The 24,690-nt window shown below is 40.5% G+C and overlaps 1 protein-coding gene across 1 annotated transcript; it reads right to left on the reverse strand.

Annotated features, from left to right (window-relative positions):
• Nucleotides 1–4,028: 4,028 nt before the first annotated feature.
• On the reverse strand, nt 4,029–23,048 carry LOC119743100 (neprilysin-4-like). Its single transcript, XM_038219453.1, has 23 exons — nt 22,952–23,048; nt 19,786–19,983; nt 19,138–19,239; nt 18,316–18,477; nt 17,851–17,934; nt 17,346–17,566; nt 16,203–16,274; nt 14,772–14,837; nt 13,715–13,831; nt 13,022–13,087; nt 11,973–12,109; nt 11,315–11,537; nt 11,005–11,103; nt 10,097–10,174; nt 8,995–9,104; nt 8,631–8,692; nt 7,889–7,940; nt 7,406–7,473; nt 6,860–6,990; nt 6,247–6,312; nt 5,856–5,942; nt 5,273–5,349; nt 4,029–4,440 (listed from the first exon to the last, which is right to left on the reverse strand). The coding sequence occupies exons 2-23, from the start codon at nt 19,919–19,921 to the stop codon at nt 4,338–4,340; spliced, it is 2,319 nt and encodes a 772-aa protein (XP_038075381.1). The 5' UTR covers nt 19,922–19,983; nt 22,952–23,048; the 3' UTR covers nt 4,029–4,337.
• Between the last annotated feature and the right edge of the window lie 1,642 nt (nt 23,049–24,690).

The raw sequence follows: 24,690 nt of genomic DNA on the forward strand, positions 1-24,690 counted from the left end.
ATTGAAAAGGACCGGTATGTTTGCTGCCACCAACGTCTCAAAAGTCTCCCATTCTGCACCCACTTATGATATGGACCGACATGATCATTCTTAGGGAAGTTTGGATAGTCAAGACAAAAATCAGAGATACACGACCATCGCTATCTCAGTCTGGCTTCCAGACGCATAATTACAAAATTACAACACCGTCTCATCTGCAAATGTTGCCCGACTACATTTAGTGCAAAATATATGGGAGCCCAGAGAGGCCACATAAAGCAAGCTTATATATACTCGATCGTAACCCCATCTAAAAACACGTTAAAATTGTGCAGCAGCAGGATTTAGCCAAACCAGTGAGTTTGGCGGTTTGAAACATCATCTTACATTGAAAAAAAGTTTTTGCACCAATATTCTGTGGTTTTGTTTTCAAAGTTAAGCAAATAAAATAACTACAACTGGGTTTGAATCTGCGACTTCCGGATTATTGTTGTAGTGCTCTACCTACAGAGCTATCCAGCAAAATGTTGGCGGTATCCCAATTTGTCAATGTCTATTTTTAATCAGAAGGCGCTTGTTAGAAGCCATTAACGATGCCATATGGCAGGAATCACGCCCAAAGTCATGATACCAGCAACATTAGCAATGATACCATCCAGGGAATTGGCAAATGGAGATAGGATAGAGCATTCATCACAAATTATCAAATAAACCACAACGAGAAACTGACTTTATGTGCAATTATGTTGACGCCACCATAAAAGGGACAAAATGATATACCTGTAACATGGCCTTTAATACAAGTGTATATTATGACAAAAAAATATAGTTAACAAATGCTGAATGTGTTTTTACCACCATAAATGACGAGTTGGGCCTCGCTTGAATCAAGGTGCTTCCATAAATCGTCTAGAAGTTAAGCCACGCCCGCCAAATGGGTGACAGTAACAAATAGTTTAACGTTAGAATGGTTCATATGCAACGCCTGTGTAAAGTATTCTAAATGCTGCAGATACAGTTTTTTTCTTCTGTAATCGGTGCACCCCTTTAAAATAAAGCTCTGCCACCACAGTATTGTGGGCGCGTGGGTGACTGTGATGACGTAAATTTGCAACTTGCGCATTTCATTGTGGCGCCAGTGGAGTCACACAATGCTTGACCCAAAAGCAAATGAACCTCAGCCATGACAACTGGTGGCAAGGTTGTCTATACCTGCCAGGAGTTGCCGGCATTTTTTTTTTATTTGTATATTTGAATAAAGGCAATTGTTAATACCTTTCCCCTGAAGCCTTGAGCGTCAATTTTTGATGGATTGCGGGGCGCTATACAAGAATTAGTTATGAAAGGAATAGCACTGGCTTTTATTGAAACTAGCCATGCTTCACGCAAATTCCTGTGATTGTTTGTGTAAATAAAAAAATACATATAATTCAGAGTTTATATACCCTCTGCAAGTTTTTGTTGTATTTTCTAAATCGAAAATTAGCTAGAGAGTGAAAGTAAGCCATTTGGTCTTTGAGCTTGCAGACCCCTCCACGACCCTTCTATGGGCACTTTACAGGGGGCCGCCCGATTTCTCCCAAATGCCACAGAAATACGATCTCGCAGTCCTGGACTGTGCACAGGGGCGTAAATCGGGAGGAGGGGGAGTATAATATTATACCCCTCCCCAGGTTTAGAGCGAAGGAGGGGGTGGGCTATTGAATTACCACCCCCACTACTTTGCGGATTTTGAGGTATTTTTCGAGCATCCCAACAACCCAAATGTATACAATAGCATTGAAAAGTTGAGAAACAAAGTACAAAAATTGTTAAAATATGAACCGTTTTGATGTAAGCGCGAATATACATAATTCTATATGCTGAAGAGCGCCCCCTAGTATAATGTGGTGTCAGAACAGTGTTTTTATCTGCAGCACTCGTCAATGGATCATGATTTTTCAGCTAGTTCGATGTTTATTCATAAGAAAATAACAATGACGTCACACCATTGCTCTCTGACAAATCCGACGATTCTTTACAATATAGGCCCTATTACAGAATAGTGTACAAATACCCCCTAACTACCCCCAACCAAACTGGCTCTGTCCTTGTGTTTTTGCACAGGCAGACAATATTACCAGTATAATTTTTGGGGGTGTCAGAGCGGGGGGGGGGGGGGTCGCAATAATTTAAAGGAATTTCTATGAAACAAAAATTGACAGCTGGATTTTCTCAACCCCCCCCCCCCCCGGAATGGTGCCTGCAAAACGTAAAGCCTGTTCTAACGAGAGTTCGTAGTACATTTGCACTTCAAACTACGACGAATTATGTAGCCCAGTTATGAAATACTAAAGTGTGAGATTTACCCCCATGTGAACACATTTTCTATTAAAGAAAGAAGTCACTCTTAGTGGCAGCGTGGCAGCCGGATAATCCAAATAAATCTAAACGCCAAAAACTTTACAAAATCAAAATGCCACAAATGAAACATGTATATCATTTTGAAGCTTATTAATGAAATAAAGTTTGACAGTGTTGAACAGTTCAGCTGTTACATTTAACTAAATATTTAATATGTTAACTTAAAAAAAACCAATTAGTCGACTACGTCGGACACCATGGGGGTTTGGGCCGATCCTGTACTACAACAAAAACATTGTATGAATTTCTTATATCATCATAGTAACCTATAACTAATTGATACATATTGTCGGAATTAAAATAAAATCTACTTTACCATTACAACTTTTATTACGCAGCGTGTTCAATTATTGCCCAAACCGCACGTCGGACACCATGGCACTGCCCAGCCATTGAATGTAAAACCTAAGTTCGCTAAACCCTACAACGCCTGCTGTCACGACTAACACTAATCGGAAGAGAAAACGCTGAAAATGAGAATACAACTACACTGCTAGTTTCACTTAGCGTATAAATATATATTTTTTTCAATTGTAGACAGACACAATTATCACAATGAATAAATAATTAAAAATAGACTACTTTTTTCAAAATAGATTTGTTTTTAATTCAAATATTATAAAATCAATTTTAGATAATGATGGCAATGACAAGTAACTAAGATTAGAGTACATCTTAAACAAGATTATGGTACATCCCAAACACATTTTGGACCCCCTGTAGATTTACAGGGCAGAACAGTATAAAGGTTTTAGTGCATATTAGGATCATTTGCTTTTCATGCATGTCGTGCGCTTCAAACGACAACACCTCTCAAAATTCAAAGAACCATGTTAAAGCCTAACTTGTTGAAGTTTCAGCTCTGTCGTATGCAACTTGTACCCTAAGATTTCGTCGATATAGCACTAGAACTCTTTATGTCCAAAAATCAGTTTGTTGACTGATCGTATAGGGATTACCTACATTACTTGGTTGGTCTTAAATTACAGCCAGCCGGACGGAACAATTCCACTGCAGTATTTATAGTACCGGAACGATCTGTAGTTCAATTAATTTTTTTGATAATAATTATGTAGGTTACTTTTGGGATAAATGCAAATACTGTTGATGTACCCTAACGTGGCGCGGCCCCTACCGTGGCGCACTTTGATTTTTCGCCTGTAGCGCCTAGCTACAGCAAAAGTTTTAACTGAAATTTCACAGAAACTGAAATTTCATCAAGTTCTTAACAATCCCGTTCATAAATTGCGAGTTTATTTACCGTTAAAAAGTTAGACGAAAAATTCATTTTGGCGTGATTTGCCGATTTTATTTTCAAGTGCAAAGTGAACCCTGTGAAAATGCCCCGAAACATAAGAAAATAATTTTCTGACAAACATCTGGCTGGGTATGTAAGTAGAGATAATAATGATTTATCAGAATTTATCAAGATTTATCAAGATTCGAGATTTATTCAAGTGCGCCACGTTAGGGAACACTCCGCCAATTTGTGCCCAATTTCCGGACGCTACCGTTTTTGAATTTCGAAACCGAAATTGTTCACAAAGGTTAAATAACACGCATTAATAAGGTAAAAGTGCCAGTATTTTACTGCATGAATTTGAGGTTTGTCAACAAAGAGGTTTGGCAACACTACACGAGGAAATTTGGGTAAGCTTCGAAGTGCGCCACGTTAGGGAACACGACTATAATCATGAAAAGCTCTATCAAGTTTCAACCCAATTAGAAAATCTGTTCAAAGTTCAATTGTAATTTGCTTTTCAATTGTGATGTTTTACAAATGAAGAATGGAATGTTTCTTACGATGAACGCTAAGCAGCCATCTTAGGCAATGTGTTTTGTTTTGCTGGGATACGCATGAGTGGCCCTTTTGTGCATTCATTGTTACTGAATTAAAACAACAAATGATGCCCTCTAAGATGACCGCCACACATAAGGTCTATCCTTGGAGGAAGTTAGTACCAGACTTTGCATTTGGTGTCCGGGTTCATGTAGCTTCCAGCCGGACAGTTGAACGCAGCGCTGAACGCCTCGTTGTTCTGAAGCGGACCGATGACTCTGTACGGAGGAGAAAGATAAGGCGAGATGGAGTTATCATTTTTGCAAATGCACTTTTATAGAAACGATTATACTTACGGTTAATTAAAGCTCTAGAATTTGTAAATTTTGAAATAAAGTTGTAGCTCTTGTTTTTTTCATTTGGTAAAATTAGTGCTACTACGTCGATCATTCCTTTTTTCGTAAACGAATGTTTATAAACGGTTTGCAGGCCTGTACTTCGATTTGCAATGACCTTTTTCCTCTTTGTTTCAACTTTTAAACCTGCGTTGTCGCAGAATAAACGTTTAGACCCTAAAGCTCAGCCAGTAGAACCATTTCTTGCAATATTGGGATTTAACATGTCAAATAAGATAAGCAGTTTTCTCTGACAAGCTTATTGCTTCGGATTTTTTTTTTTTAATTTGGTAATTTTCTGTATCATACTGACATATACTTTCATGATTTATATAAAACTTTGAATTTGAAGCGCCAAGTACATCACTGGGCTAATGTGGGAAACTATAGCATGTTATAAACTAGCCTATATCACTTTTTTTCATTGTGCCTTGAGAATTTCATTCCGGGCTGCTTAATCCCCTGAATCCTGGTGTGCAGTAAGACATGGGCAATTTTCGAAACCACGGCGTCTACTCTGGCTTTGCCTCCTATAGTGTGACACTAGAAACGTTTCAAGTCCAACCCAAACGGAAACTCTCAAACCTGTGACCTCAATATTATAGACTTTAATGATCTCATGTACAATTCCTATAGTCTGCTTAGACTCAACGTCAGCGAGACAGGGGTCGAAATCGCAGACGAGAGCCCGAGGTTTTGAAACACCTAAACATACCTGTATCGGCCAGGACTGTGCACTCCATTGTCGATGTAGTTATCCACTCCTTCAGGTTTGAACACACTGCACCAAATCTTGATTGGAGGAGGAAGAATTCAGCAATTTAAACAAAAAAATTGATAAATCTACTTGCACGATTACTTCAATTTATTCAAACTCTACTTCCTCACAAGAGGAATGTATGCACGCGAAAACTTGAGTGCACGGATATTGGCACTATTCTTTGGTCATTGTCAAACCTCACAATGAAACCTTTTTGAGAGAGAGAATTAATCTTATCAATTCACACGATGTTTGAATGGGCGGGGTCATGGACGTCGCGAGGGGAGGGGCAAGGGGGGGGCGATGCCCATGGGCGGGGTCTTTCAATTGGGGCGTGAATCGGTTTCTAAATTTTTGTTTTTGCTATAACATAAGAAGTTGAAAATTGATAACAGACCGATCTACCGATGTTTTGACAAATCACAATTGTCCAAGAAATGCCTGATAGCGTGAATTTGCGTATGACACGCCCAGCATGGCATCGAGCATGCGCACGCGTGCGGTGGGCGGGGCTGAATGGAACAGTTTTCATTGTTACCTGGGAAAATGACAGGAAGAACATCTGCTCTTCAGTGAAGTCAATGCCAGGGAGACGAGGTTGCTTGGGTATGTTGTCCATATAGGCCTAAAGAAGAAACATGAAAAAAAATATCATTCATTAAAGTGACGATATTTAAGGAGGTTGCAGGTGTTTTCAAATTATGAAATCATGTCGATTGTAATCCCAATTTCCCCCGAACGCAACAGATAGTCTGCATTACTCGAGGAATCTTACGAGGAAAGTTGATATGTGCCCTAATATTGGTGACCGAGATGTCGGGGGAAAAAGATTCGGTAAATGTCCTGGGTTTTCAAAATGACCTGTAAAATAACATAGAGTTGCAATGTGTGTATTTTAAGGGATTGTATACACAAAGTCATGTTGATACCTTGTAGGACTCTCTCAGGCCTCCGTTGTCAGCAATGTTTTCACCCTGCGTCTGCTCTCCGTTCAGCTGTGAAAAACAATAACAAAAGACGTGAAGAACGTGTAATTTTACAAAGATTCAAACGTGCAACCAGTCTTTCCCTTTATGATAATTGATATGTGGGCCTAGGGATATTTCTATTCCCCCTGGACGGGATGCTAGTCCATCGCAGGTTACTCCCCAGCTAATGCCGGTACTAATTTATACTCCTGGGTGGAGAGAGGCAAGTGGGGATGAACTGGCTTGCCCAAAGACATAACATCTGGCCAGCAGCTGGATTTGAACCCCTGACCTCTGATCACGAGTCACGAACCCTAACCACTAGACCACACTCCCCCAATAAGATTCGATTGATAAGATTATATTAATTATCTTTCCAACTTTCTCCTTGACGTGTGCCTCTTATTGCACACATACGGGATGTAACATCTCAATTAATTTATCAGAAACAGAAAGCCATTGAAAAAATGATCCAATGGAATTTGTTTCAAGATATGGTGGTGACATTAAAGGGAAACAGCGCCCACATACTGTGGCCGCAATATCTCAAGAACCAGCTTAAAGCGAAACCTACGTGTCTATTGTTTTCCGGCATGACGAATCCGGAGTACTGGTTGATGATGCACTGCGCCTTCTGCAAGAAATTGTCGATGGACTCTTGACTCCACCAGACAACGAAGTTGCCGTCTTTGTCGTACTGCCTCCCTGTGAAAATAGACCAAGTAATACTGGTATTGGAACTATTTGTCTTGGAAATAGTCTCCCATCAATCGATGAGTCATAATGCTTACAAATACAGAGTCTTCCCCTTTTTTATTAAACTGTAACGTCGTTTTTTCAACAATATTCTCATCAATGTTAGTACAATACAATGTTTGTCCTCAACGTTATGTTCGGCTTCTAAATAAAAGCTAAATCTAAGGGCAAATAAAACAAAGTAAAAGACTCCGAAAAACCACATAGAAAGGACGTTTTTAGTACATGACAGGGACATTACTATCTACTATCTATACCTTTGCATCGTCTTCTTTAAGTTTAAAATGCAGACCTTTTGCTAAAAATTCACTCAGATTTCCCCAAAGTTATCATAATCTTTATTGACTTCGTAGGCTAAAGTTACCGTTGTTGTCAAAACCGTGGGTTATCTCGTGCCCAATGACGACACCGATTCCACCATAATTGGAGTACCTGAAATACCATAAAGAAAACTGGTTTGTGTTAGTGAGAAGATTACTCCAACGGCAAGTTGAGAAATATTAAGCTTACTAATTGCTATGGTTCTTAAACTTACGGGAAATTGTCCCTTATGGGGCATTCCTATAGGGTTGTGCAAAAAAATTGCAATGTAACCACACTTTTCTCTTATCTACTGGCCCACGAATTTTGGTATATTTATGTTTTGGACCACGCTAAATCGATCTAGCGTGTTTGCGACAATACATTTTGCCTCTAAATAGGAGTTGTGACAGTAGCGAGACATTGAAATGTCTACCTAATGAACAGTTTCATTTGTTCACTTCATTTCACACAAATGGGATAAGTCTGGAAACGCTAAATTGAAACATATTGTGATATTCAGAAGATTGTAGTGATTGTTACTTACCAGGGAAGATCCTTGTGGTAGAAAGGCGGTTGGAGAATGGCCGCAGGGAACACTATTATAGAAAACAAATCAGGAAGTTTACACGATTGGTGGCGTGTTCGTGGTTGGTTGATCAGTGGGCGGGTGGTGGTATCAGTGGGCTAGATGATGCGCTGATTATGCTCATTTCTCAGCAAACGGTCTGTATGGGCTTCGTGCGCCAACAAAGAGGGCGCCCTTTTACCTAGCAACGACGTCCCATGGGCGGGACATTTCGCTGGTTGACGAGCACCTGCTCCTTGTGTGTGACGCACGTACACCAGTCAGGCAAGATGGCGTCGGTTCAGTGGTCACCCCCAACTGTGCTTGCTTTGCCGGTTAGTGGGTACTTGTGAACGGAGCGGATAGTCGGTCGGTCGGATGGTCAGTCGGAGGGATAGTTCCGGCCACCGCCAACCAATAGCTTCCCTTGGTTGGTTGCAAGGGTTGGTTAAATTGGTGAGTGAATTGGCTCTTGTGGGACTAAGTTGTGAGTTATTTTACTTATTCGTTTAGTTGGTTTTTTTTAGATAAAAAAATAGATGAAGTGTTTGGTTGCTATCTGGACTCATTCAAAAAGTAATGTGTTGCTGCAATGGTGGTTAGGTTGTGCGTGTGTGTTTTGTCTCATGGCCTTCCGTGATAATGGGCGATGTGGTGGCTATGACGTAGGTTTGTCTTCTGTATTCGATGGGTGTATTAAAGAAAGGCAGCATTAACTTACAAATTCCATTTCTGGTTGGACTGTAGAAAGCATTGACGACGGCCGGCCCAACGATAGACCACCTAAGAGTAGAACAGAATTCGTCCATTAAAAAAAAGTAGACACTGTTAACTCTGAAACTAATTGAATTCTTTTAAATATTTCATACACATGACAAAACCATTCTTCGTTAAAAAAAGATTATATCTAGGCCTACAGTTGTTCATCAATGAACCTAAAGCCAGCACACAACTTTCCAATGGCAAAAGACAGCTGGTTCCTTAGGGAGCTATACACATAGGCTGTTCGAAGCAAAAATGTAAGAAATTGAGATCGTAACACTGCAAACTTATACCTAATATCCAAACATTCGAAACCTACTCACAGTGAATTATCAACGTCCACGTCTTGACGTAAGAGCGCCAATTCAGCCTGGGCTGTCCAATTGCGGAATTTCAGGCTATTCTGGAAATACTCGTCGTCCTTGGCAGTCAGCTTTGGGCAGGGAAAGAGACAATCGCATACCAGTCATCTTGCCGTTTTGGCTAAAAGAGGACCTCCCAGTTCTCTGCGATCTTTATACAGTGCCAGAATGCGATCTACGCACATACTGGAATGGGTGTGAGAGCTTAAGGAATATACATCATTTGCTTTTGCTGTAATTTTCAGAAATGGATGGAATTGGGGGGTTGGAAATATATAGCAAATATAGTTACACTGACTTTTTTTAGGTTTTGGGTTCGAAAATGCTATAAAAACCAAGAAAAACGATCATTTTCCTGTAGTCTGGTTCCCTGACTCCATATAAGAAGAAACAGAGCAGTTTACATACATTGGGGAATTGTAAGGTCAGGGAACCAGCCTAGCTGGCTTGTACTCGTTCATAGGTTTGTAATCGATTGCAAACAAGTGCGATGGTCAATTGGGGCCAGTATTTGAAAAAGAGCCAGTTGTTTCCAACGCTGATCGGCCGATCAGCGTTGGAAATTGATACAAAACTACCACTTTTATTAAAAATGACAGTATACCAGGTGCCATGATTTTACAGGATGCTTTACACTGTCATTCACTAACAGTCCAGCAAGGTATTTCAAAATGATTTGGTAGTTTTATTTTTTGATGTTTGCAAATGTTGTATTTTCCCTTTAAACCACGTAGTGCTGATACGAAAGCAGCTTCAGCTTGATTCGTTACTTTGGTAATTCCGTAAAAAAAAAAGAGCGAGCAGACTCAACACCACAACTTGCCATCTAGGACTACAAACTCCAAGAAAGTACATTGAATGCAACCCCCTTCAGCACACTATATCCTCATGCAGAGAAAATGAGGCCTCGATTTAACCCACATTTTTATCTGAAAGGTAATTTTTCTTTGTCAAAAACATGCATGACAACATCATGCACTCCTAGCTACCCGACACCACACTTTGGGTGGAATTAACAACCATGGCCACCCCAAAATACCAAACTTTTATTTTTGCTACATACATCGGCATACTCCGCGTCTAGCTTAGCGTTGTCTTTGATCCATTCTGGGTAACCAATGGCGATGTCCATGGCATCCGCCTAAAAATAATTATAAGAGGTAAAGGCAATTATCAGACAGACATTGTACGATTGCTAAAGTATCTGTACCAAAAAAAAAATGTATTTCAAATAAGTCGAAAAGCAGGATACACTCTTAAAAGTCTCTGGTCAGATTTGACCCAGAAGTCGCGTCGTATTTGACGTCATACTGATACTTTTCAGAGTCAAAAAAACACGACACCTCTCTGGGTCAAAATGGCAGGCTTTTCTGGTTGTTTTTACCGCCGGGAAAGTGTCAGTTTGACCCGAAACAAAATCAGGTAAATATATGACCCAGGTCATATCTGACCAAGGCACTTTTAAGAGTTGTAGGCCTACTGCACATGCTGAAATTAATTATTCTTTGGTAAAGTCATATTTTGTGAATCAAACTAACTGAAGCCAGTAACAGGGGCCTGGTTTCTATCTGATGTCCACTACACAGTGACACAAATCATCAGAGTTGATTGGTATATATATATCTGATCCGAGAGTTCAGGAGATTTCCCATCAGCTGAGTTATCTGTAATTGCCTTGAATTGACCGATCCAGTATTAAAAGCACCGCCCCATGGTATTCTGACCAATCACAGCCGTGATTTATGTTGTACAAAAAGTCGAGTTTAAACACCTCGGCATGGCCCTTTCATGACCATTTTTTTTTTTTTTTTTTAGAGATGGCCACTTCACAGTGGTGTGAAGTATTACATTGTACATGTTTCGCACAAGGCGTGTTAGGAATACATCCCATGCAAACACTGTTCAGGATCTCTGTTCTTCATGACGACCCTTTGACCTTCGAACTATCACCTTGATGACCTTTGACCTTACCTTTTCAGCAGCCACGCCTTTGTCTGCCTCCTGCAGCCAGTCATTTGTTTTCAGCATGGACTTGAAAGCCGTCTGCAAATTTCTAATCATGTCGAGCGTCTACGGGGAAAAAGCAAACAAGAATATTCATCCGTGTGCATTTCTCATGGGATTTCGTCTACAATTCGCCTACAATAATTTTTAATACTATGGGCTCCAGTTTTTTTTTAAACACTTTTGAGAGCCCTGCTATAGGGCGGGGAAAACTACGTGCGCTTACTCTCTGTATGTGCACGGGTCATTATGAAATCACACTCTTTGCTGTTCATACCTTTTGTTTAGCCTCCTCAGGGAAGTGGTCATCCACGTACATCCTACCACTGATATACTCGTATTGGTCATTGGCGTTGTTGGTGCATGTCTTCCAGCGAGCCGTGGGAGTCGACGTGCCGTCCACTGCCTCTTGGTACTTCTGCCGGATGGCCAGGAATGTCTCGCTCATGAAGGGGATCATCCGACTCACCAGACGCCAGATCATGTAGTTGGCCTTGACCCTGATCGGGAAAGAAAAATCATTCTAAACTTTCCTCAAAGTTTCTCTGAGCACAACATTACTTCCCTGATTATCCATTCCTCGTCGGATGGCATGTTCCCGAAGTAGAATGGGGAGTGATGAGTCTCCAACTACAAGAAGTATGCAGGACTGGTTATCGCAGAATATTTTAGCCTCACAGGACGAAACCTTTTGGCTCTTCTATAACAAAGCCCGCCCAAAATATCTACATAATATCGACTGCGGCTGCTACGACTTAAAGCCAGTCCCTTTTAGCAGCCCGGCAAGCAACATTCAGCAAAACAATGATGGTTGGGGGATTTTATGTTGATGGCAAGGCATTCAAGTGTCAGAAGTACTTTCAAAGTTCTTTAAACTGATTCTTCCCGTGAACTCTAGGTCAGGATTGTCGTTAATTTGAAAATTGTATACCCACCTGTTGTCTTGGTCTTTTATCCACATGGTGACGTTACCGATGTAGTTGGGCCTGTAGTTGACGATGGGCTCGTCGTCTGTTACTCCTGGGACGACACTTGCCGGCAACATTAGTTCATAGAAACGCTTCCAGTCGATCTTGAAAAAAAAAACTTAGCAATCAGTGTTATGGTACAAGTGCGGTGGGCAGGCGCGGTTCTACGGGGGGGGGGGGGGGGGGGCTGGGGGGGGCTTTAGCCCCACCAAAATTTTGTCTAGCCCCCCCCCCCCCAAATAAATTCCGTAAAAAGAAATTGCATTAGCAAAAAGAAGGATTGTGATGTACATGCGAACGGTCTCCCCCTAAAGAAATAGTCGTGACAAGGGTGCATTTGTAGTTAATATAGTGTGAATGATTTTAGGATTTTATTGGCGCTCCCCATTGAAAATATGGCATGACCCCACCCCCCACCTATTGATTTTCGGAGACCTAAGTGTCTGGAGAAAATAACCGGTCTACATTTCAGCATGCCTCCCTGAAAACAATTCTGGATCCACCCTGCTAGCCCCCAAAAAATATTGGTTCTAGAACCGCGCCTGGCGGTGGGATGATCATTTTGGGCCTAATGTGCAAATGTGATGATAAATAATCATTAGTTTTAAAGAGTTGTGTTCAGGGACAAAATGGAGTTCACTGTAATCGGCTAACTTTGCGTATTTGATCGGACTATATCTTAACTCCTGCTGACGAACAGAGCACACTGCTCGAAACGTTTAAACCAAATGGTTCTTCTCAGAACCACACAACTCAAAAGAGATAATATTCACATGGTGTTACCGCAAAAAGTCCATGCTTTGTTCGTGCCCACCATGCAAACCTAAAAGTCTCGTTTTATTTTAATTGTCTCGAAACTCTAAATATATGAAAAAATAGGCTTTGTTGCGTCTGAACACGACTCATATCATGATATTTGTATGAAATGTCTGTTTAAGTTGAAATGTCCGTCAACAACAACAACACAAAGTCTGGAAAAGAGACCATGTCTCGCAGCAATCATGTCAAATCTTTACCACATCCATTCCAATTTGCTTGAGGGTGTATTCAGTATTGCCAGAGTCTGGATGCAACGCACTCAACTGTAGACAAAATTAAAGAGAATCATTTTAAAATGAAGTACTTTTGTAACCTAACCTAATTTTTGCAATGACAGTATTTAACATCTACGTACACATTTGGGCACGTGTGGCCTAGCGGTAGAGCACAGGATTCATGATCGTGAGGTTGTGGGTTCGAGCCCTGCCGTGGCCATGCGTGTTGTGCCCTTGAGTAAGGCGCTTTACCTCAATTACTCCTCTCAACCCAGGTGTTAAATGGGTACCGGCATTATTCAATGTTGGGAAGGTAACAGACTCGCTGTGGAGGAGGTGTGGCGATCCCCCCACAGAAGCATATAAGTCTGGCCCAATCGATAATGAAAGAGAGATGGGCACTCCGTTCCTGTGAACACAGGTTCATCCCCTTTACCCTTTACCTTTTTACACATAATCTTCATACATACGAAAATGGAAAATATTTCCAAAGCACCATAACCATAAAACAGAATCATATCACACCCTTAAAATACGTCTCTAGCTTGCAAGATGTGTAAATTGGATCTAGTAACTTTTTGAAATAACAACAAATACAATTTTTGAATCCATTTTCCCTTTACAGCAAACATTGACAAGAAAAGAATCGAAGACGAATGTCTACGAATGTCTTACGTTAGCCATATGCGACTCGAACTCGATGAGGTTCGTCATATCCGTCTTCGCTACTGCCTCGTCTGCCCCCAGAGCCACGGCAATGTCGATCAGGTACTGGAGGTACGCTTTCCTCTCCTGAAACAAAAATTTGGTAAAACAAAAAACACATGAGACCATGAAGGGCCTACAAATTCAGCACCATTAAGCGCAATTTCACCGTGCACTTTGCACTGCATAGTGCGACGATGACGGGACGCAGGCGTGACAAGTTGGTGGGAGTTCGTTTCTGCATTCAATGGACCGATCCAGTAAGCACCGCCCCATGATGTTCTGACCAATCACAGCCGTGATTTATGTCCGACGTGCGTGCACTAAAGTCCGACCACAAGCGTGCACGCGCGTATGATGCGCGCGGCAGGAAAATGCAGCGTGGCATTGGAGAGGAGCATGTGATAATTTGCCCACGTGCGCACTGGGCGGAGCTTACTGGATCGGTCCATTGACTTATTGCCGTTTGCGACTGAGCCACGCCCCTTAAACAACCTTATGGAATTTTAGTACATTAAGTTTTGTTTGTCTCAGATTTTGCGCGTTCCGTGTCCATTTTTATATCATGTAATTGGACAATATTTCACAAGCTGCGATGACGCGATTCTAACGCGATTCTACCGCGATATGTCAATAGGGGACGTTGAACAATAGAGGACAATAGGGTCCCCAATTCCCGAAAGGTCCCCAATTTGGATTCGTGTACAAAACATATGGGAGGTCTTTCTAAAAAGTTTAAGTACAAACAAAAGAGGGACAATAGGGGTCCCCGATTGCAGGCAAATACACAAATGTGTGAACGTTTTCGTAGCACTCTCTCAATGTGCTTGCCAAAGATCTACATACAGTGGCCGTGCCATACGGAATTTGAAACTTGCCCCAAAAAGATGCCATGTGCGTTGATTTAATTTTTGGTCCACGCCTTTTTTTCACTTTCTGAATGGCAAGGAGCTTATCGCGTTAACAGGTAGGCTGTTGTTTGATGATAGGTATTGGGGGGGGGGGCTAAGATAATCATTACCTATACCTTCGAATAATTCTCATCCAAAAGAATCTTCATCCCCAAATCCTCAGAATCGTCTGGTTCGTCAATCTGGAAAACAGAAATACAATTAATGCCGTTATCATACAGATGCAGTGTCGTATTATAAATGGTGAATGGGTAGAACTGATGACATGCTGATGTAGACGAAACTAAATGCAGGTTGCACGCAAATAAAAGTTTATAACAAAAACAAAACACGCGTTCTTTAGCCGGCTTACCGTGTTTTCGGTCTGCATTGCGTCCGATATACAGCGTGTTCCAATAAACATTGTGCATGAAGAAATCGCTGATTTTCTCGTCGGTCAGACTAGCTATCAAGTCGGTCAGACTAGCTATATCAAATTTTATGGCATTTTCAAGCCTATGGTCTTGTTTATAATTGGTGAAAAAAATCAAGAAAATCCAACGATGCAAACCAGAGATATCTTTGATTCGGTAAGGCTATGTATTTTTCGACCTACACAATGTTATGGCCACATGTAGTAATTACTTGTATATACCAATTATTGGGTTACTGATGTGTTACACAGTGCCTGAAATATTGCATGGCCTTCATGTTGTGTTTGGATAAATAAATAAATAAATAAATAAAAGAAGAAACAGCACAGCAAAAGGGTGTTTATTTGATTGTTCATCAAAGAAGATTATTAAAAAGCACGTGGTAACTACTCTAATTGCAAATCGGTCGAGCGTCAACGTCGACCCTTTTGACAGGACCTTTAACTACCTTAACTACAGGATTCTAATTGTGCAGGAGGAAAATAATATAGCCTTACAAAACCAACGATATCTCTGGTTTGCATTGATGGATTTTCTTGATATTTTCACCAATTATAAACAAGACCATAGGCTTTATAATAATATAACATTTGCTCTAGTATGGCCACATTTTGAACAAATCAGCGACTTCTTCAGTAGTTACCCCTATATTACCTAGTCAGGCAGATTGATGCACAAAATGATGGAATTGTTCATTTAATGATAAAAGTATGGAATTTGTCACACAGTCAGGGTATGTCATGGGAAGATATTTGGCCATGAAAACTATGAAAAAATATAGAAAGAATAACAAGCAATTTTCAAACTTTTCAAAATGGCTGACATTGCATGTTTTTTTACCCCCATTTTTTCAAAGGACAAATCTGCGATGGCCCTATGGCTAAATATATCTTTCCCATGACATACTCTGACTGTGTGCCAAATGCCATGCTTTTATCATCAAATGAATAATCCCATCACCAATCTGCCGTACTAACGCGCTCCTGGAAGACTGCTTCATTTCAATATCAACAATACAACAAAAGTCACGGCAATATCTGTAGAAATCTGGGTTTCTTTTGATCCGCTTTTTTATTGTTTGGACATAATCTCTCCGATGAAACACGTCATAGCAAACCACGGGCTATTCCTTACCAAAGTCTTCACATCCCGCCAGTGCGGCTTCTCGATGTCGACCTTCGGTACCACGAAACCAGGAGTGTACGCCTGATAAGAAGCAAAAATTACAAATAACATTACAACAAAATAATGAACATAACAGCAGGGGGCAGGGCGACCCATTTTGCCTAAATATTGACAGCGTCAGCTCTTTAAAACCACAAGCTGCAACCGGCCCAGCCCGCAGAATAGGAAAGGAGACGACTTCGTCAGAAGGATGATTTGCCGCTAGACCCCAATCCACTTTAAAAAGTCCAGGGTCAAATTCGACCCGGAATCCGGGTCATATTTGACCTCATACTTTTCCGGGTCAAAACGATACTTTTCCGGGTCAAAATGACACTATTTTGTGTCATGTTCCGAGTCGTTGTACAGTAGGATTGCCAGATTCCTCAAGGGTTACCTTTGTGATTTAACCATTTCTTTTCATCTTCACTTGTAATCCAAACATTTCATAAACTTAGAGACAAAATATTTTCGACATTAAGTATTTCTCATTTACTGATCTTGTATATTAATTTGTGCCAATTTCATACAGATCCTTTCTTTTGCCAAGCTAAGCGATCTTACATCATCATATTGGTGTTTACGTTACACTATAACTATTCAATACCTAGCACTGACAATACAGCCATAAATTTATCTTATTACATGTACATGTACTAGTATACGTGTTCTACATTATCCCCTAAGAACCGACACACAAAGGGAGAACAATAGATTCTTTCAATCCTCGGGAGTTGGGTCTTTTGTTGGAAACGGTCCTCTGTGTCCTTAGTCTATGGGACAAAGGGAAACACAAAGCATTGTCCTCGGAAGTATAGTAAAACAATACGAGTACTACGAGTATACACTCTTAAACGGGCAGGGTCTCATTCGACCCATATATATATTTGACCTGACACTTTCTCCCGGTGGGTCAAAACTGACACTTCTCTGAGTCCTCTGTCGGGAAAGTGTTATATTGACACACACAAAATCATATTATGACGGAGATATATCACTCAAACACGACAAATTGTCGTTCTGATCCAGAAGAAAACATGGTCAGATCAAACCCGGAATCCGGATCGAACTTGACCCGGAGGTTTTTAAGAGTGTGTATCCTTAAGGGCTTACATCCAACTTGTATTTGGCCGTGTTCCTAGGATCAGGATAGGTGTCCGTGGCCACAATCAGCTGTACAAAGTATGTGCCCCTGAGGGCGGCCCAGAGTTTCTCGAAGTCGAATTCGCTGGCGCTCCAGTTACCGCCGGCAGCGGTAGACCCCAGCACCGGCCAGCCGCCCAGCGAAGTCAGCACGTCCGTCAGAGGTTTGGCTCCCAACGCGTTGATGGTGTCTGTTGGATAATGATAAAGTCTCAAAATGACTGTGAAACTTATAATCTTTAAATAGTTGCATAACTATAGATACTTTTCTAGTTCAATCGAAGTGCTGACGATGCTCACGAATATCAACGACTTACGACAATCGCAAAATATCTCTCTGTGAGTAAAGCCCGGCGTTGACATTAATAGAAGTTTTCATTTGTCTTCTGTAAGTAAAATGTTGTCAAACATTGTTGAGACACATTGTATATTCGTAATGGATGTTTTCCTCTGTCTGGTGGATGAGACAACTTACCCATGTCTTCGCAAGACTGGTAGTCGTTCCTCACGATGTGATACGACGAGGGTTCGCCGGCAACGGGACTCCGTTCAAATAGCACTGATAAAGAAATGCCCAACATGGCAGTTTTAATGACAATTCTTATACAGCTTTTTACTCGTACAATCAGAAAAATATCACAACAAATCAGTGACAAACTGACGATGTCGATGATAGAAACAGTTGCCATGATAATGTTGAAAAATGGCGAACCACGACGGTGACAATTTGACGACGATTATCATGTCGACGGTGACACTAATGGTCACACAGACGAAATCAATGAAAAGGAATTTGACGATGACGGGGATGAAAAAGATGACTGTGACATGTCACACACCCGAAAATCAGTTTCAGTAGAAGTATGTGAGAAGATTGGACGAGACGACATTGCAAGATGACAGTCGCTTTCGTGAGCATGTGTTCTTTGACATGTTGTACCTTTGAGCTTGTCCGTCAGATCGTCTCTCAGTATAGTGAAGGTAGAGAAGCTAGTCCGGTCCTCTGGTACGGTGTATCGCTTGACCCAGCCACCGCAGGCGTACTCGAAGAAATTATCGCAGGGATTCTTGCTCTGATTCATACTATCCAAGTAAACATACGCTGAAAGCAAATGAAGAGAAAGCACGATATAAGACTCCTGCCCTTATCTGTTTCCAATCTTAGCAATTGGTTGAGTTTTTGATTGCTGTGTTTCATCTGTCGTTAGGATAGACCTACATATTTTCCCTTGAAGAATTTTGATCAGGAAACCAACAACCCGATAATTTATGTCAGGATACCGGCACGTTTAAAGTCGTGCTCAATAGAAAATTACATCTGATGTGAAAAATGGTTCCTTTTTGCGTTTTTTTTTTCAACAATGAAATTGCGGTCTCTGAACTATGACATTCCCTCAGTGGGCGATAGGTTTAAAAATGTATGTGGTTGACAACGTCTCTTGTCATTGTCCAGTTTATTTTCCACTTGACTACTCGACTTTCCACGTCTTATTTTCAAACTGGCTGTTAATTTCCAACATAGATCTTTGTACGTTTTTATGACCAGCCCGTTTTTATGAATATTTTAAGGAGGGACAAGTATGGACAGGCAAGGGTATTTTGCGTACGACGTTCATGTCACACACGCGGCTTGTAATATTAGTGACGTTTTTAGACTGATTGTCAACACTGAGATATAATGTCAGGGCCAGTATCGTTCATGCTGTCGCCTGCTTGCGATTCGGGCATTCAGATAAAGTGCCGGGCATAATCCCTGCCTTACCAGAGTCATAGCATTGCTTCGTCGTGCACATCTCTTGCCCATTATGTGCCTTCATTTCGTCCAATTCGGCGGCAATGTCGTTCTTCTGCAGTGCGAAAACAACTGCAAAAACAAGCCAAATAAGCAAACTCGTCAAGTTCTGAAGACGAAAGCGACCCAGTGATGTGATTGAAACGTCTTAATGGGTCCCCGCCATAAGTAATATAATAAACAAACGTGCAATGGTGCTATATATAAATATTTTTTACTCATGACCATGTAAGCATTAAAGTCTGACAAACAAACTATGGTAACAAACCCAAGTAAAAAATGTGGTTGCAATTTCACCATCATCTGCTCAACAATTAGGGGATGTTTCCAGGGGCGTTGCCAGACCATGTTGCTTAGGGAATGTTTGTGCTAAGCAAAAGCCACTGAGAATCAGCCTTGAGCAACATACACTGCATGACCACATTGTATATTGCTGGCAACTTACTTTTGCTAAGAAAATATGTTTTGAGCTTAGTAAATTCAGCATTGGCCCCTTGTAAATTTCCGTAAATTGCCGGCCTCTTTAAGATTAACTGTTTTGGGGGATAACTTTCTAAATAGTGTAATGTTTTTTCGAACCCCCCCCCCAAAAAAAAAATGCTCGAGCTCTATACTCACTTGTGGTGGCCGTTAGGGCAATGGTGGCAGCAGCGAAGATTCCAACCAAAATGAGGGGAATCTTACTGGGCGACTTGGAGGCGACAGAGTCCTCGAGCGCCAGCTGGGCCTTGGAGTTTGTACGCAAGTCCTCCATGGCTGGGCTACTCAATATGGAGATATCCCGTTGACCGCCACAGAATGCAACTAATCAAACCTCTGAATTCAGGAAAGCAGAAAAGAAGGGAATAATCTTTGATGGTTCATTTTCTAAATGTCAATGATGGTCAACCTTGTAATGCATTTTTTGGGGGAAAAACACCAATGAAGATGTAATGTCCTTACTTTTGTTTTTGGGTTTCAACCCTAAAGGGTAATTTTTTTGTGTATTTTAGTGCAATACAAAAGATACTCACTATTCAAAAAGACATCGTGCGGGCGAGTAGGCCAAAGTTTACGTATTGATAATTTCGGAATCGATAGGGGTTAGGTTACGGGTTATGCAAAGACAGGTTATGCAAAGACAGGTTATGCAAAGACGCACCGTAGCATCCCCGACCAGTATCGTGGAAGCGACCAAGTGCTCAAATAAACTTGAAGCTTAAAATGGACTAAATAAAGAAGCGGTACCGGTATATAAAACTGCGTACCAAGCATGCACCGAGGTTAAAGTTTGATCCTTTGCACAACACTGCGATAACGTTTGCAATCTGGGCCGATCACTTTGCAAACATTATGTCCTAATTTTATCAAAGTTAAAACTAGGCCTTTGCGATGTAAGGCCTAGTTTTATTTAATCAAAGCACAAAAGATCTCAATTCGAGACGCCATGTTCACAAAACCGAGGGTCAAGTGTATGCTGCCAACAACGTGAAAGGATCTTCAATTTAGTGGCTTGATTGACGACTAGATAAAGGCTATAAAGTTGTATGGAGTTTTGGAAAGAAGAACATCTTTGGTGATGTAGGGCCGATACGAAACTGATAAATTGGTGTTTGTTTACTATCGTGTAAATACACCTTTGCCCGAACCACACAGAATCGAAACAAACAAAATGACTTCCATGGTAGCAGGTTATGCGGTTATACGTTTATGCACTAGAAATTCGAGATTAACTTTGAGGTTGGCGGATCCGGGTTGGGGTGGGGGTGTTGGCAATGAGTATAGGTTTTCCCGGCCAATTTCCTGAAAAGTTCATTCACTTCTAAAATCGGTCTTTCGTTTTCGTCTGAATTTGAATGTACGTCTTTTATCGCATTTCAATTGAACGAAAGTTTAATCGTTTTCATTGTCCGTGCATTCGGTTTTGAGAAACAGACGGCCAAGTACGTTACCTGTGCATCCATTTACGCAAGCATTCCTTTTCTAAATTGATTTTACGTACAGCTAATTTGATTGACGGTCAATGAAAAAGAAACCCCTAGTTGTATCTGGTGCCGATGGCATTAAACTAAAAGTGAAATAGAATGGTGAATGTTTGAAATCGCCCTCTAAAAGTAAACAAGAAATCTTGTAAACGGATCTGAATGGACATAGACGAAAGGTTCAGCTCAATCACTTAATTGATTGAACTGAAATGGAATCGAATGCTGTGGTAGCGAAAATGAAACGCGTGTTCAAAGCGATTCTCAAATTCAGACGAAAATGAATGGCCGATTTTCAGAAGTGAATGAACATTTTAGGAAATTGGCCGGGAACACCTATATTAACGAAAGCGAAAACATTAACAATAACGTACAATTTAATTATACAGCGGACTCAAACACTCAAAATTTAAAACCCATCACTGTCTACGCGCTGGACAGAGTCGTACATCCTTTTTTTGGTCCCCTCCAGAAAAGCCCAAGGTCGGTATAAAACTTTGTAAACGTGGCAAAATATATTTATCAACTTCAAGAAAACAGTATGTATTTCGAAAGAGCGCCACTTGGTGTCATTAAAGATGTATACCCCTATAACTAACATAACCTTATGCTGAAAATGTTAAAACCACGTGGGGTAATTTGCAACTACTCGGAGAAGTACCTGACGATTTGATTACAGAAACCTTGCTCGAAATGAAGATATAGAACTGGTATCAAATACCCAAAACTGTAGTGTTAATTTAACACCATTCGGTATCTATATAGGACAACACCAGTAAAATGTTACACCAGATGGTCCTATATAGATACCAATAGTGTAAATTTAACACTGCAGTTTTTGCAGTGTAGCAGCGAAATCCAGATACAAGAACCAAATTACTATGCATAATTATACGTTTTCTCTGTTTCCTCAAAATGTATAGTATCCACTGAGCTGATATACAGGTTGAGTAAAAAAAAAAAAATTTTAAATGCCGGGACCATTGTTTTAGTGAAGTGCTAAATTTAGCACTTTCAATTCTAGGATATGAAAGCTCAATTCATAAGCTTTCTTTTAGTATAAGAATCATTCAAATCACCTATGTACTTTTCAAGTTACGGACTTTTAAACACAAGTGTACTTTTCAAGTTACGGACTTTTAAACACAAGCATCTTTCTAAAGTTCTGTCCACGGATCACACAGAAAGTGTGCGTTCTTTCAGCAAACCGAAAACAATTCACACACATCCTTCTGTGACAAACCCAAATGTCGGGACCATTGTTTTAGTGAAGTACTAAATGTAGCACTTTCAAAATCTGGGATATGAAAGCTCAATTCATAAGCTTTCTTTTAGTATAAGAATCATTCGAATCACTTATGTACTTTTCAAGTTAAGGACCTTTAAACACAAGCATCGTTTTAAAGTTCTGTCCACGGATCACACAAAAGGTGTGCGTTCTTTCAGCAAAACGAAAACAATTCACACACATCCTTATGTGATTTGTTTTCGTTTTGCTGAAAGGACACTTACCTTTTTGTGATCCGTGGACAGAACCTTAAAACGATGCTTGTGTTTAAAAGTCCGTACCTCGATTTGAATGATTTGTGTACAAAAAAACAAAGCTTATGGATTGGGCTTTCATATCCTAGATTTCGAAAACGCTACATGCAAAACTTCACTAAAACAATAGTCCCGACATTTGGGTCTCGTGGTTTTTTTTTAACTCACCCTGTACAGCAACAGGTTAGTTGTTATGTAGGCCTACCCTACTTAAGATTTTGAGCAACCCAGTTGCTTCCCACGCAACTACAAATGGTCAAAAAGTTAATGATTCCACGTACCTTCCAATAACTTTATACTGAATATACCGGACCGTTGGCCGTTCTCCCTGATCACGAGATCAAAATGGTCGCGTTAAAGATATTGCCGGTACTTATGTCACTGTGATAAAGCGTGGGGCGAGTCGGTACCACGCTGTGGCTTTATGCAATGCAACGATAAGGTGAACAAACAAAGAGAGATGCTGTCTAAAAATAATCAAATATTAAATCAGTTTCGCTTCCTGAATGGAAACGAAAGGTTCTGATGAAACTACTTGATTTATGATGAATTAACTTCCTGCTGTGTGAAAATAATAAACTTTGAAATGACGCAAAGGATGTGATGCCTATTTAATGAATATGATATAACTTACATTAGGATTGTTTTATTGAACAACACAAGCATTATGCCTGTCAAGCAACAGTGAATACTTTTGAGACATATCACATATCACGACAGGGTGAGTCAAACAAAAGCGGAACCCAAACCCGCAAAATTATAGTTCATATTTACAAAAATATGTAGCACCAAAATAAATAATGACTGGAAAGCCAATTTCAAGAACTACTTATAGTTGAAAAAAATTACTGAAGTTGCTCAATCCGTTCAAATAATATAACCATTTATAAATAATTACCCTAAAACCTGTCTCGTCCAAAACAAAATGCGATTTCAGGAATCGTCGTCACTATTGTCTTCAAACATCACCAGCGATAAAATCTCAGTTTAAACAAAGTCCTTTTGAAGGCCCGTCTCTTAAAAAAAGTAGATTTTATAAATCATATTGTTTGCCTAATTAGGGTTGTTCATAAAGATATTGTGTACTACAGTTGGTGACAGTTGTTGAAACAAGTATTCTGTGTCATTTTGTTTGTTGTTCCAAACAGTCAAAACACACAATAAAATGGGGGTTTTTTTGGACGAGACAGGTTTTTTTTTTAGGGTCATTGCGTTTAAATGGTGATATTCTTTGAACGGATTGAGCAATTTTAGGAATTTTTTTTTCATCTAAAAGTAGCTTATGGAATTTGGCTTTCCAGTCATTATTATTTTTGGTGCTACGTATTTTTTAGATATGAAATATATTTTGGGGGGGTTGGGTTCCGCTTTTTTTTAACTCACCCTGTAGCTGCAGTTTATTGTGGTACGCGAAAAACGCCGCAAGAGGGCGTCAACTGCTACAATGACACCAACATTTTTACTGATTACTAAAGCTAAGTAAGTCTGACTGAACACAAATTAATTAGTCTTGATCCAAGGGTTTTACATCATGGATTTTTTTTTTTTTTTTTTTAAGCAGCTAGTCTCTCGGCCCGTGCTGTATAGGCCATTGGAAATGGTGCGGGCGGGTACTGTACTGGACACGTATACCGTGGCTCGGAAAATGCAGCATGGTCTGCATCATAGTGTTGTGCATACTCGACCCCAAACCGACCCGGAACCGACCCGACCCGGTACCCGAAACCGACTTCGTGTAGGGTCGGGTCGGTTTGTCCATCATTTCAGTCGGGTAGCTAGGGTGGGTTTCGTTTTTGAGTTTGTAATTTTCATGTCGGGTCCAGTCGGTTAAGTCATTTTGGAAAAACATGAAATACACCGAAATAAAGGGAAAATAACCCAAAACAGTTCGGAATTTCACACGGTGCAAAATTTATTGCAATTAACGCCCTATAATGTCCGCAATGTTTGATGAAACGTTACAATATCCAGAGAGAAATGAGGGCGCTATTCCAGTATAAGCATTGTATTATTTTTACCC

This window comes from Patiria miniata, unplaced genomic scaffold (assembly GCF_015706575.1).
Source record: "Patiria miniata isolate m_02_andy unplaced genomic scaffold, ASM1570657v1 HiC_scaffold_6, whole genome shotgun sequence".
Lineage (NCBI taxonomy): Eukaryota > Metazoa > Echinodermata > Asteroidea > Valvatida > Asterinidae > Patiria > Patiria miniata.

Bases quoted from the DNA above. Each gene is read 5' to 3' on its own strand.
- LOC119743100 (XM_038219453.1), bottom strand. From the start codon at position 19,921: ATGGAGGACTTGCGTACAAACTCCAAGGCCCAGCTGGCGCTCGAGGAC. The intron at 10,175-11,004 runs GTAAGGTCAAAG...AATTATTTTTAG, and splicing joins AAGGCGTGGCTGCTGAAAAG to GCGGATGCCATGGACATCGC. The intron at 6,313-6,859 runs GTAGGTTTCGCT...TGTTTTTCACAG, and splicing joins TGCCGGAAAACAATAGACAC to CTGAACGGAGAGCAGACGCA.